This window comes from Tamandua tetradactyla, chromosome 4, assembly GCF_023851605.1.
Source record: "Tamandua tetradactyla isolate mTamTet1 chromosome 4, mTamTet1.pri, whole genome shotgun sequence".
Classification (NCBI taxonomy): Eukaryota; Metazoa; Chordata; class Mammalia; order Pilosa; family Myrmecophagidae; genus Tamandua; species Tamandua tetradactyla.
This window is the reverse complement of record NC_135330.1, coordinates 117,536,044-117,549,710: the sequence shown is the minus strand read 5'-3', so window position 1 is coordinate 117,549,710 and position 13,667 is coordinate 117,536,044. Positions and strand designations below refer to the sequence as shown.

Here is a 13,667-nt window from a genome sequence, read left to right as displayed (position 1 = left end):
CAGACTGTACAACGGGACTGGATATAAAAACTCAGAAATGGACAGCACAATACTACCCAATTGTAATGCAATTATGTTAAAACACTGGATGAAGCTGCATGTGAGGTATAGGTTTTTTGTTTTTGTTTTTTTTGTTTTTTTTTCTTTCTATTATAGTTTTAATTCTTATTCTGTTGTCTTTTTGTTTCTTTTTCTGAATCGATGCAAAGGTGCTGGGAAATGATGAATGTGCAACTGTGTGATGTTATTGGGAATTACTGATTGTACATGTACATTGAAATGATTTCTAATGGTTTTGTTAATTCTTTTTTTAATTAATAAAAAAAAAATTAAAAATAAAAATAAAAAATAAAAAAAAAAAAAAGAAAAAAAAAAAAAGAGAGAGAGAAAGAGAAAGAATGGGACAAGGCCTTGAAAAGTGTGCTGGGATACCTTGGAACAATATTTCACGTCAATCTCTTGCATTTCTGCACATTATCTAAGCAAGGTGCTGACAGCTTTTTTATGATTATCATTGATTTGAAAAATGAACTAACAGAACATTTGGGGGTCGTTCCATTCTACATGTACAATCAGTAATTCTTGATGTCATCGCATGGATGCGCGTTCATCATTTCTTGGTGCATTTGCGTCGATTCGGAAAGAGAAATAGAAAGACAACAGAAGAAGAAATAAAAGGATAACAGAGAGAAATAAATAAAAATATAAAATAAAAAAACAAAACAAAACAAAAAAAAAACAAAAAAAAAAAGAATAAAATACCTAGGAATAAATTTAACTAAAGAGACAAAAAACTTATATAAAGAAAACTACAAAAAACTGCTAAAAGAAATCACAGAAGACCTAAATAGATGGAAGGGCACACCATGTTCATGGATTGGAAGACTAAATATAATTAAGATGTCAATCCTACCTAAATTGATCTACAGATTCAATGCAATACCAATCAAAATCCCAACAACTTATTTTTCAGAAATAGAAAAACCAATAAGCAAATTTATCTGGAAGAGCAGGGTGCCCCGAATTGCTAAAAACATCTTGAGGAAAAAAAACGAAGCTGGAGGTCTTGCACTGCCTGACTTTTAGGCATATTATGAAGCCACAGTGGTCAAAATAGCATGGTATTGGCATAAAGATAGATATATCGACCAATGGAATTGAATAGAGTGCTCAGATATAGACCCTCTCATCTACGGACATTTGATCTTTGATAAGGCAGTCAAGCCAACTCACCTGGGACAGAACAGTCTCTTCAATAAATGGTGCCTAGAGAACTGGATATCCATATGCAAAAGAATGAAAGAAGACCCATATCTCACACCCTATACAAAAGTTAACTCAAAATGGATCAAAGATCTAAACATTAGGTCTAAGACCATAAAACAGTTAGAGGAAAATGTTGGGAGATATCTTATGAATCTTACAATTGGAGGCGGTTTTATGGACCTTAAACCTAAAGCAACAGCACTGAAGAAGGAAATAAATAAATGGGAACTCCTCAAAATTAAACACTTTTGTGCATCAAAGAACTTCATCAAGAAAGTAGAAAGACAGCCTACACAATGGGAAACAATATTTGGAAACGACATATCAGATAAAGGTCTAGTATTCAGAATTTATAAAGAGATTGTTCAAGTCAACAACAAAAAGACAGCCAACCCAATTACAAAATGGGAAAAAGACTTGAATAGACACCTCTCAGAGGAGGAAATACAAATGGCCAAAAGGCACATGAAGAGATGCTCAATGTCCCTGGCCATTAGAGAAATGCAAATCAAAACCACAATGAGATATCATCTCACACCCACCAGAATGGCCATTATCAACAAAACAGAAAATGACAAGTGCTGGAGAGGATGTGGAGAAAGAGGCACACTTATCCACTGTTGGTGGGAATGTCAAATGGCGCAACCACTGTGGAAGGCAGTTTGGCGGTTCCTCAAAAAGCTGAATATAGAATTGCCATACGACCCAGCAATACCAGTGCTGGGAATCTACTCAAAGGAATTAAGGGCAAAAACTCAAATGGACATTTGCACACCAATGTTTATAGCAGCGTTATTTACAATTGCAAAGAGATGGAAACAGCCAAAATGTCCATCAACAGAAGAGTGGCTAAACAAACTGTGGTATATACATACGATGGAATATTATGCAGCTTTAAGACAAGATAAACTTATGAACCATGTAATAACATGGATGGACCTAGAGAATATTATGCTGAGTGAATCCAGCCAAAAACTAAAGGACAAATACTGTATGGTCCCACTGATGTGAACGGACATTCGAGAATAAACTTGAAATATGTCATTGGTAACAGAGTTCAGCAGGAGTTAGAAACAGGGTAAGACAATGGGTAATTGAAGCTGAAGGGATACAGACTGTCCAACAGGACTAGATACAAAAACTCAAAAATGGACAGCACAATAATACCTAATTGTAAAGTAATCATGTTAAAATACCGAATGAAGCTGCATCTGAGCTATAGGGTTTTTTTTGTTTTTGTTTGCTTGTTGGTTGTTGTTGTTTTTTACTATTACTACTACTTTTATTTCTTTCCTTTATATTAACATTTTATATTTTTTTCTGTTGTCTTGCTAGTTCCTCTAAACCGATGCAAATGTACTAAGAAACAATGATCATGCATCTATGTAATGATGTTAAGAATTACTGAGTGCATATGTAGAATGGTATGATTTCTAAATGTTGTGTTAATTTCTTTTTTTTTTCTTTCCGTTAATAAAAAAAATAAAAAATAAAAATAATAAAAAAATAAAACATGTGAAGTAAATCTATTTGACTAAGAGCTACTCCTGCATTAGCATTCTCTATAGCTAATACAGTTAACACTACAGTTAACTAATAATCCACAAAATGTTTTCAGGGAAGGCAAGGAGACAACTAACAATCTACTATTTCCATATTCCTGAGTTCCTTATTTCATAAGTAAGACATATATTTTATTGTTTTTCTTGTGAGTTAGTTTAGTTTCTCGTAGAGAGTGGGATCAGGCTGTACATGTTTTTCTTCTATCTTAAGAGCCTTTAGGTTGACAAGATTTGTTCCTAGAATGTAATGTTCATCACTCTTTGTCCATAAAATATCTTTAATTCATGTTTATAAATTATTAGTCACTTTAAAAATAAATTCTGCATGCTTTTATTACCTTTTAAGGAAAGGAGAGATAAGAGCAAGAGGAACACAAATGAAAAGAGTTTATAAAATGGGTCTTTAAGGAAATTTGCTTAAAATCTTACCAGAAGAAAATGATTAAATCAGATTTTAAAAGACTGGGGGACTTATCCTCTTACCGGTGCAGTTGGATATACTCTCGGGGTCTGTTGAGCAGGTGAAGGAATCTGTCAACAATCTTGTTTTTTCCTACACCCTGTAATACAGACAGCATTAAATAAGAAGGGGCTTTTTTTTTTTTCTGGAGGTAAATTTATCCCAAACCAGAAGAATCTTTTACCAAAATCTACTTTCTCAAAGTTGTAATGTTTTAGCTTATTCTTAATGAAAGTTGACCTAGCAAACACACATAGCATATCTTCTATGACATAAAGGTTTTTTTTAAATGTATTTTTAAATACTCTATTTCCAAGTTCTCTAATAGAAAATCCATAAATTATTTTTAGCCTTTATATCTTTAATCTTCTGTTCTATAATTCTATACTTCTCATTACAAGAGAGTATTTACCACATCATATTTGAAGAATGGCATTAAAACTGATCAAGTAGGTGTAAAAATAATGAATCCATTGTTATTCAGAAAATATGTTTTTCATTTACAGGAAGATAAATATAATAATGTACTTTTTCTGTTTTAATTAAACACTAATTTCTACTCTTAGATTCTACTCTTTTAGTTTTATAAAACCCTGGGGACCTAAAATTATAACCAAGATGTATTAATAAATCTCAACTGCACAAATTCTTCCTAGAAATGCCCTCATTTGCTTACCACTTGTGAAGCTGAAAAAGCTGCTGTGCTTTTGTAGAAGACAGACAGATAAAAATGGAATTTACCCCCATGTTATTTCACCATTTTAGGTTTTTCATTTAAAGGCTGAACCATTAATGGGGTTTTAATCTTTTTAACAAGTGGGTTGTGTGTGGAGAGTGGGAGTGGTTAAAAGCTGGGTTCTATATCATTTATATTAGCAAAATAACACTTACTGATTTCTTATAGTGTGCCAGGCTCTATGGTATGTATTTTCATGTGTTATTTCATCATTACAACAGACCCATGAGGGAAGCATTATGATTATCCCAGTCTCACAGATCAAGAAACCTAGGCTCAGAGAAGTTAAACAACATTTCCACAGTCACACAGCTAAACACAGTAAGCCAAGACTCAAATTCAGGTCTATCTGAATCTGGTGCTCATGCTTTTAACCCTTAAATATAGATAATACTTATTGCAGTCTAACATTGATTTAGATAGTCTGGTTCATAAATTCTCTCTCCCCACTTCTAGGAATGTAACCTAAAGAAATCAGACAGATTAAAGCAACACAAGATGTGAAGCAGATTTGGCAGAAGCCAATTATGAGGGAATTAGGATTATCAGTATTTTTACTACATATTCAAATATCTTGTGAGAAAAGATATTTTACAAACAATGAGGAAAGAAATTCAAGTCAATTGAATGGATATTTAGTGAACACAGTCTTTGTCCTAATGCTGTGATAGTCACTTTAGGATAAACACGTTCTTAAAGGGAATTTGAGAATTTGTCCTTCATTTTCAAAGGGAGATAAGACATACACATGGAGCAACTAGTGTAGATAGAGATGTTAACTCATGTGATACAGGTTCTACTAGCCTTGGACTCTTCTCTGTTGTCTCTCTTCTCTTTGGTCCATTAGATATGCCAAAGGATGACAGATGCAGAACAGAACAATGGAACTTGAATGATTGCCAACTACTTAATAAATAAAGTAACTGAGGTATGAAACAAGTACAGAAGGTAGCAGGCATTAAGATTCACCGTTTATTCTTGAATTGGGGAGAAAAACAATGAAGTCAGTGTTTAAAGAAGTTGATGTGGCAATAATACACAGGGGATATTGACAAAAAGACTGGTATCCAGGAAACTGATTATTTATTCATTCAACATATAAACATTAAACATATAAATAAAATATTTATTGAGTGCTGGCATGTGTCAGGAGAGACAACAGTGAACCAGAACGACAAGGTTTCTGCTGTCAGGGAGCTTCCATTCTAGAAGTGAGGAGACAGACAGATTGGTAGATAGGCTAGAAAAGTAGATAGAAGGGTAGGTAGGTAGCAAGATATAACTAGACTGACAACTAACTAAAAAAAAAAGAAAAGTATTAAATAGTGATAAATTCTCCACAGTAAATTAAGATAGAGGTGAGGCACTACTTACTGGGTGGAGTTAATATTGATTTAGAAGGGAAGACCTTTCCTTAGGTAAATTTTAAGCTAAAATATGAATAACAAGAAGCCAGCACTATAAAAATTAGGAAAAGGGGCATAACAGGAGAGTGAACTAATACAGCTGATCCTTAAGAGTGGAAAGAAGCTTAGGATATTAGAAGAACAGTCAGTTTCGTTCCAGTGTTGTGGGTGAAAAGAGTATTCAAGATGAAGTAAAAAATAAAGGCAGGCTAGGATCAAGCAGAGCATCACAATCCCAAGTGAAGAACTGAGATTTTATTCTAAGCGTAATGAGAAGACTTTAGAAGGTTTTCAGAATAAAAAAATTCAGTTTAGCTTTCACACAAGATGGTGCAGGAAAGGGCTGCAGAATAACTCAGACTGGTTTTGCAGGCAGGGAAGGACAGCACCTCTAACATAAGCCTAGAATTGGTGCCAAACAGGTAGAAACAAGTTTAAATAAGTAACGGATATAGGCTGAGCCCCCAATGTTGGGGTTTGTTCATAGGAAACTTTACACCACAAAGGATAGGTTAAGCCTACTTAAAATTAGGCCTAAGAGTCACCCCCAAGAGAACCTCTTTTGTTGCTCAGATGTGGCGTCTCTCTCCAGCCAACACAACAAGCAAATTCACTATCCTCCCTCTGTCTACGTGGGACGTGACTCCCAGGGGTGTGGACCTTCCTGGCAATGTGGGACAGAAATCCTGGGATGAGCTGAGTCTCAGCATCAAGGGATTGAGAAAACCCCTAGAATGAGCTGAGACTCAGCATCAGGGGATTGAGAAAACCTTCTCGACCAAAAGGGGGAAGAGTGAAATGAGACAAAATAAAGTGTCAATGGCTGAGAGATTCCAAACAGCGTTGAGAGGTTATCCTGGAGGTTATTCTTACACATTAAATAGATATCACCTTATTAGTCAAGATGTAATGGAGAGGCTGGAGGGAACTGCCTGAAAATGTGGAGCTGTGTTCCAGTAGCCATGTTTCTTGAAGATGATTGTATAATGATATAGTTTTCACAATGTGACTGTGTGATTGTGAAAACCTTGTGTCTGATGCTCCTTTTATCTACCATGTCAACAGGCGAGTAAAACATATGGAATAAAGATGAATAATAGGGGGAACAAATGTTAAAATAAATTTAGATTGAAATGCTGGTGATCGGTGAGGGGGAGGGGTGGGGGTATGGTATGTATAAATTTTTTTCTGTTTTCTTTTCATTTCTTTTTCTGAATAGATGCAAATGTTCCTAGAAATGATCATGATGATGAATATGCAACTATGTGATAATATTGTGAATTACTGAGCATATATGTAGAACGGAATGATTGAAAGTTTAGAATGTTTGTGTTTGTTTGGTGTTTTTCGGTATTTTTTAAAAAATAAAAAAATTAATTAAAAAAAAAAAGTAACAGCCAGGGTCATTGAAATATAAAGTGCAATCAAAAGCGGGAATCTTCTGCCAGAAATGTGAATTAGTTAGAATATTCAGATAGGAGTATCCAATCAGTGGAGAAACGGGAGTGTCTGCAAGCTAGGCACAGGTGTAACTGTTCTGGTATTCTATTGTTTGGTACACCAGCCACCATTTTGCATTCAGCTAGGCACCCATTCTTGCAAGATCGGGAATAAATTATTTTCTTCTCCACAATCGGGTGAGCGTTTATTCACTTTCAAATACGGCATTTTTTCTAATATGAACTAATGCAGATCATAAAAATTACTCTGGTTTAAGTACGGAGAATGGACTGTAAGGGAGGGGAGATACGGATAGAAGCTGGGATACCATTTGGAAGGCTATTACAGTAGTCCAGATATAAAATGGTGGTAGCTTATATAACAAGATAAAACTGGAGAAGGATGGATTCAATCTTTGTAAGTAAAGTAGATAGAACTTGCTGATGAACAAAGACCTCTTCATGATATTTTCTTGGATAACAAAGATAGGCCTGAGACTTGGGGAAGACCATATTTAAGGAGAAAAATCAAAAGCTCATTTTATTTTTCTCCAAAACAAGTATTAACACTTAACATTCTATCAATTTAAGTTATTTATTTGTATATTGTCCTTCTCCCCTCACTAGAAAAAAAAGCTCCTTGAGAAGCTTGTTTTGTTTATTGTGGCATCCCCAGGACCCAGAACAGTACCTGGCATAAAGCAGGCATTCAGATATTTGTTGAATGAATTAATTATGCCTCCATTTCCACAGATGTTTTTGTCAGAAATCCTAGTTATCCTCACTACGTCCCCCTCTCCCCTCAGAGCCAATCTATAACTAATTCCTATAATTTTTTACCTCTAATATATATGTTGTCTGTACAATTACTCTGGTTCAACCCTAATTCAGGTGGCCATCCTGTCTTGCCCAGACCAATGCTTCATGGAACTTTAACATGCACTTCAGTTACCTCTGGGATCCTGTTAAAGTATAAACTGGTTATGTAAGTCTAGAGCAGAGCCTAAGGATCTATATTTCCAACAAGTTTCCAGGTGACACCAGATGCCGCTAGTCGACTAATCATACTTTGAGTAGCAGGAACCTAGATGATTACAATAGTCTCACAACTGATTTCCCTATATTCATGGCTTATTTTTTTCAATTTATTTTCCACCTTACAGACTGAGGTTTCTTAACAGATAAATTAGATAATATCATTTTTATGCTACAACTCATTCAATAGCTTCTCAATATATGTAGAAAAAAATAGAAAATCCTTCCTTTGGCCTGTAAGGCAGTCTCTGGCCTTCCCTCCAGCCCTCCACCTGCACAGTCTCCAAGCCACACTCAATTTTCTTCAGCATGTAAAGGTCCTAAGCACTTTCCTGCCTCAGGGACTTTGCATATGCCAGTCCCTCTCCTTGGAGAGCTCTTTTCTCACTCATCCCATCAATTCTCATTCATCCTTTAGATATCAATCTACTTCCTCACAGAGGAGTTTGCTGATCTGTCAGAACCCCTCTGTTCTCTCCCTTACTGACGTATATCTTTCTTTCTGATGCATAAATATATTTATATATGTAACAACTTATTTAATGTCTCTCTTAACCACAGTTCTGTGAACTCCTGCAATGGGGGCAAGGATCAGGCTTCTTTGGGAGTCCTGGACAAAAAGACCACATTCAGTAATATTAGTCAAATGAATGAATGTACATAGGAAATTTGGGAAGTATTGAAAAAGGGGGTACAAATCCTGGTAAAATATAACTACCATCTTGTTAATATGCATATTGAATAACAGAAATTGTGATGCGTTATGGACTGGCAATGGCTGGAAAAATGTTATGAATGATTCAATTTATATATTCTACCTAAGGAAGAATCAAGAATCAAGGTTATCAGACTTGACTGGCAAATTGAAAATTTCATTAAAGTAATAAGAACAAGGACTATTTCATCTTCTAGAAATCTTGTCTATGTTTAATCGATTGCTCCCAAAGTTGTTTCAAGCTAGCATAGAAGCACAAAAAAGCAAAATCACATTTGTACATATGCCTGTAAATTACAACATCTATGTAACTTTCAAATAGCATACTGCAATAAATATAAAATTTTAAATAAATTTAAATGAGCAAAATATGTGTTAATATTTCAACTCTGTTAAATTGAATTCAGTGAATTTAAAGAAAAAGATATATCATAAACATATGATAATGTCAGAATTACAAAGGATTTCCTGAAAGAAATAAGCTATGAAAAGTTATTGTCTGGAATTAGCTACAACGCCACTTTCAAAGCTATTGAATCAGCCATGCTTTTTCAAACTCCTCTGTGAAGGGTAGTGTCTTAAGAGTTTAGAAGTCTCATAACTACAGGATGAGATGTTGGGTTTCCAGGTGCCACTAAGGGGATCTTTTGCTGTCTTTTTTAAATATTAGGGTTATCAGAACTCCAATGTCAGCTGTCTTCTTAATTTATATATTCATTTTGGGAAGTTTCACACAATTGTATGACTTCAGTAATCACATACAGCCCTTACTTCTTTCCCAAGCTCTAATCAAAATCTTCTATTCCTAATTGTCAACTGAATTTCCAACTACTGTGCCAGATGTTCATACTGAGTTTATGTCCCCACCTAAACCTATTTATCTTTTTTTAAACAGCAATAGAATAGTATTATCATACATCCAGTTGCCCAGTGTAACAACTGTGTAGTGTTTTTAAAACCTTTTTTATTTTTATTTTTTCTCTGTAGTATTTTTGACTCCTCCATTTTTCCTCTGACCTCATTCAAAAGGTCACTAGTTTCTTTGTAGTCCCTATCTGCAAACTCTTTTCTTTTATTCTCTCCCTTGCCACCATTCGTCCTTCCTTTTCCTTCTTGTCTCATTCATCCTCAAATTTAAGCACCTAATGTTATAGACACTGTGACAGCTGAGCAGGCTACAATGATAAATAAGATAGGTACAGCTCCTGGGTACACTCACAGCTTACAGTCTAGTGGGAAACATACAAAAGCAGGCAAATATAGTAAAAACACATGTTGAGTGTTATGCTGTGAAACATTCAGGATGCTTGAAAGTGCAACCAAAGGGCTCAGCAAGACCAACCACATAGAACCATGTTTAAGTTGAGATGTCAAGGAATCAAACAGGTAAAGGAAGGCAGGAAAGATGGGAGTACTTCAGGTAGAGAGAATAGTATGTATAAAGAATTGTGGGTAATAATGACCAGGAGAGCTGATATATCTGAGAGGTCAAAGCAGGAGTGAGGAAGTGAGTGATAAGAAAAAGAACCAATTAGAAAGCTAGGCAGTGTCTAGTGCTGGCAAAACTTGGAAGCCATGTTAAAAAGTATGGGCTGTTTTCTAAAAACACTGAAAAGCCATGGAAATCCATGGGAGAAAGGATCAGATTCTCATTTTCAGAAAATCATTCTTGTGGAATGCACTAAGGACAGCAAGAAACAGAATAAAAAAGAAACACAAGAATAAAAGCAAAGGAAAGCAGTTTGGAAACTCTTTCAAAATTCTGTCAGGAGAAATTAAGGTCCCAGTCCCTGGTTGACCAAGATGGTAATGTAAAATGTCCCACGGTGCTGTTCACCTATAGAATATATTAACATAAAAAACTGGCAGTAAAGCAGATAAAAGGTCAAAGTAGCTGGGTGAGTGGCAAATTAAAAAAAACAGCTTTAAAAATGAGAGGACTATGATATGATATTATGAGTTACTGACTGTATACTTTGTGAATATACCTCAAAAAGATTGCATTTAAAAAATAAGGGAAGCTTGTGGTGTACTTCCTAGCTCTTCTGTTGTGAGTCCCTGGCTCGGTGCTGGAGGGAGCAGAGTACTGCAATGCACATACCGGGGTGACTGTATGACAGTGTTAATCTATTGGGTGGCAGACTGAAAAGAGTGACCAGGAAATTAATTTCTACTTCACCCATCCGGGACTAGGCCTGGAGCCAAAAGCAGCTTGCTATGCAAGGCATGATTAAGTCAATTGTTTTGCCTGAAGCAAAGGATTACCAGCTTCAAAGCTTTAAGGCAAAGGACAGAGCACAAAGGAGAGTGGGAAAGTCTATTTCACAGGAAGTAGAGGGAGTAATGAAATTCCTGTCAACTGGGAAATTCCTAAGGAAATCAGCAAGCACAAGTCCAGGATGAGATACAGACTCAGAAAAGACAGAGAGGACCCTGTACTTGGATTTAGTGTCAGACTGATCTTCTTGATAAGAGGGCTAAAGCTTGAAGGAGAGTACCCGCCAACTCAGAGCAAATATGCAAAGGGTATGAGAGGTATTGTTTGTATTTTTACTTTGATTTGTTTGTTTTTGTTAGCTCCTGGCATTCAAGGAAATCTCTGTTAAATCACTAACAGAATAAAAACTCAAGGAACAGACAGCTCAGGAATTAGAGTAAACACCCTAAAAAATTAAATGTAAACTGCCTTAGCATTAAAAGACATTTGCCTTCGCATTTTTTTTCTTCTTTTCAGGTGCATGGTCCAGGAATCAAACCTGTGTCTCCTGCATGGAAGGGGAGCATTCTACAACTGAACCACCCATGAACCCTTTGCATTTGTTTTTATTCCAAAACCAACAAGAAATAGGATATGATGGTCCATTCAAAGTAACAAGATAAAAATGGAGAAACCACCCAGCTCTGGGCAAAAGCTGACCTGTGTAGTTGGACCACACCCGCTCCCTGCCCTTGCAGGCATAATAACCCTGGCCACTGCCCCTGACCTCCATGCATGTAGACATGAGGGTCCCGTACCTTAGACCAGTGCACACCAGGGCCCCGCGCCTCAGACATGCACACCAGCATAGCTACATCTTCCCTGCTGCCAGGTACCTACACATTTGTGCACTGAATTCTTGACCTTTGCACCCCAATCCTCTGCCCCACAAACATGCACACTCGCACCACCCTCCGGCACAAGTGCCCTGCTTCCACACCTGGTAGGTACTCATGGGCGAAACTGTGCTACTTAGCTACAGCCCTGCACATGTGTGCCCACCTACTCAACCTCCTCCACACCTGCACACCCATGCCAGGACACCACCCATCCAACAGCACCCCAACCCCCAAACCATGACCTGCAAACCTACTGACATATGCCCGCCCCTACACACTTCCCACATCCATATCCAGGGCCCTGTGGACCCCTCCCCCTGTGCAAGGACACATCCTGCCTGCTCACCCACATGCCCCAACCTCTGTGCCACCTACCCTATACCGTGGTAACCAGGACCCCTGTGTGCCATGCACCCACCTTCATCCTATCTGCACACCAGCCCCTATGTATAAACAACCTCCCTATCTGGCTCCCACTGCACTCTACATCTGGTTCTCCATGCCGCACCCTGCTCCTCCACTCAAAGCTCTGCTTGAACTACACCCCATACCCTCAGCTCCTGTGCCGTACCTTCACAACCCAGTGATGTGCACCGCAAGCTCACAGGCACCAGAGTAGCATCCTTAACCTGTGCCTATACCAGCACTGCAACGCATCAGACCAAGGCTGTACCCTACCTCACTCCCAGTATCCTGCTCCACATCCATCGCGTAAATACAAAACTTTAGACTATTAAAGGAAATCAACTTCCAAAGTAAAGTTATCAAGATATATATATATCTTGAAGACAACAGAAGATCCCTAAGCATATCACGAGGCAGACAAATATAGCTCAGCCTAATGACCAAATTAAAACACCAGAGTAGATGAGGCTAAATAAGCCAGAAACAAAACAACAATAATGGCATTGTCTCCTTTAAAAAATGTTTACAAGAAAACAGGGGCCTAGATTGTAAGCTTTTATAGCAGACACATGTAGTGCACGGTGGTAATTATTATTTCTGGATTTCGAGAGGCTGTTTTATATATGTATAAGCTGATATTTAGAGATAAGAACGAAACTGATCAGGTTGGGGTTAAAGTAATTCAGAACACAGGGGTGAGGAAGACATTGTCTACATTTTAATATTCTTTGAGACCAAATAAAGAATGGTTTATTTGGTTCAGAATTGAAATTTTCTGTAGCACATAATCTAACTCAACCTATCTGTATACCTCATTTGAACAAATGAAATCCTGTATATCTTAATGTAATGCCTGAATACATCTTAGAGTATGCTAAGCAGATAATTAAAAAGTATTGGCAAAGTCCCTTGAAGGATAGGAGAAAAAATACGGAACTTTTAAACTTTACCATCAGGAAATCCCAACACTGTGTCAAATTTAGAGATACCAAAATCAATAGGCCATGTCCTTGATCTTGAGGCTTACTCTTATGAAGCTTATGTAGGTAGCAGAGAAGCTTAGGCTACCTATAGGTTAATTCCAGAAGACTTTTTTTGTTGCTCAGATGTGGCCTCACTCTCACTAAGCCCAACTCTGCAAATGAAATCATTGTCCTTCCCCCTAGGTGGGATATGACATCCAGGGGTGAAAGTCTCCCTGGCAACGTGGGAGATGACCCCCAGGGATGAATCTGGCTCTGGTACCAGGGGATCAATAATTCCATCCTGACCAAAAGGAGGAAAAGAAGTGTAATAGTTTATCAGAAGCAGAGAAATGTCAAATAGTGTTGAGAGGCTACTCTGGAGGTTGCTCTTACACAAGCTTCACTTAGACACTGCTACCTATCATAACCTACAAAACCCCAACGAGGACCATTCCAGCTAATCCTAAAGAACACCTAGGACAATATATAAGATTCCACCAGGGTTCCATGCACTAGAGTAACTTTTCAGAAATCTACAACCTCCAGATGGATCCCTGGACCTGAAACCTAGAGGGCCCACCC

The 13,667-nt window shown here is 37.3% G+C and overlaps 1 protein-coding gene across 2 annotated transcripts in view; it reads right to left on the bottom strand.

The window, feature by feature from the left end:
• The window catches only part of VWA8 (von Willebrand factor A domain containing 8), a 631,595-nt gene that overhangs the window by 298,528 nt on the left and 319,400 nt on the right, over positions 1 to 13,667 (bottom strand). For both annotated transcript variants that reach the window (XM_077158362.1, XM_077158361.1), the window contains exon 21: positions 3,312 to 3,388. In XM_077158362.1, the coding sequence (XP_077014477.1) occupies positions 3,312 to 3,388 (77 nt within the window). The remainder of the gene's footprint in view (positions 1 to 3,311; positions 3,389 to 13,667) is intronic.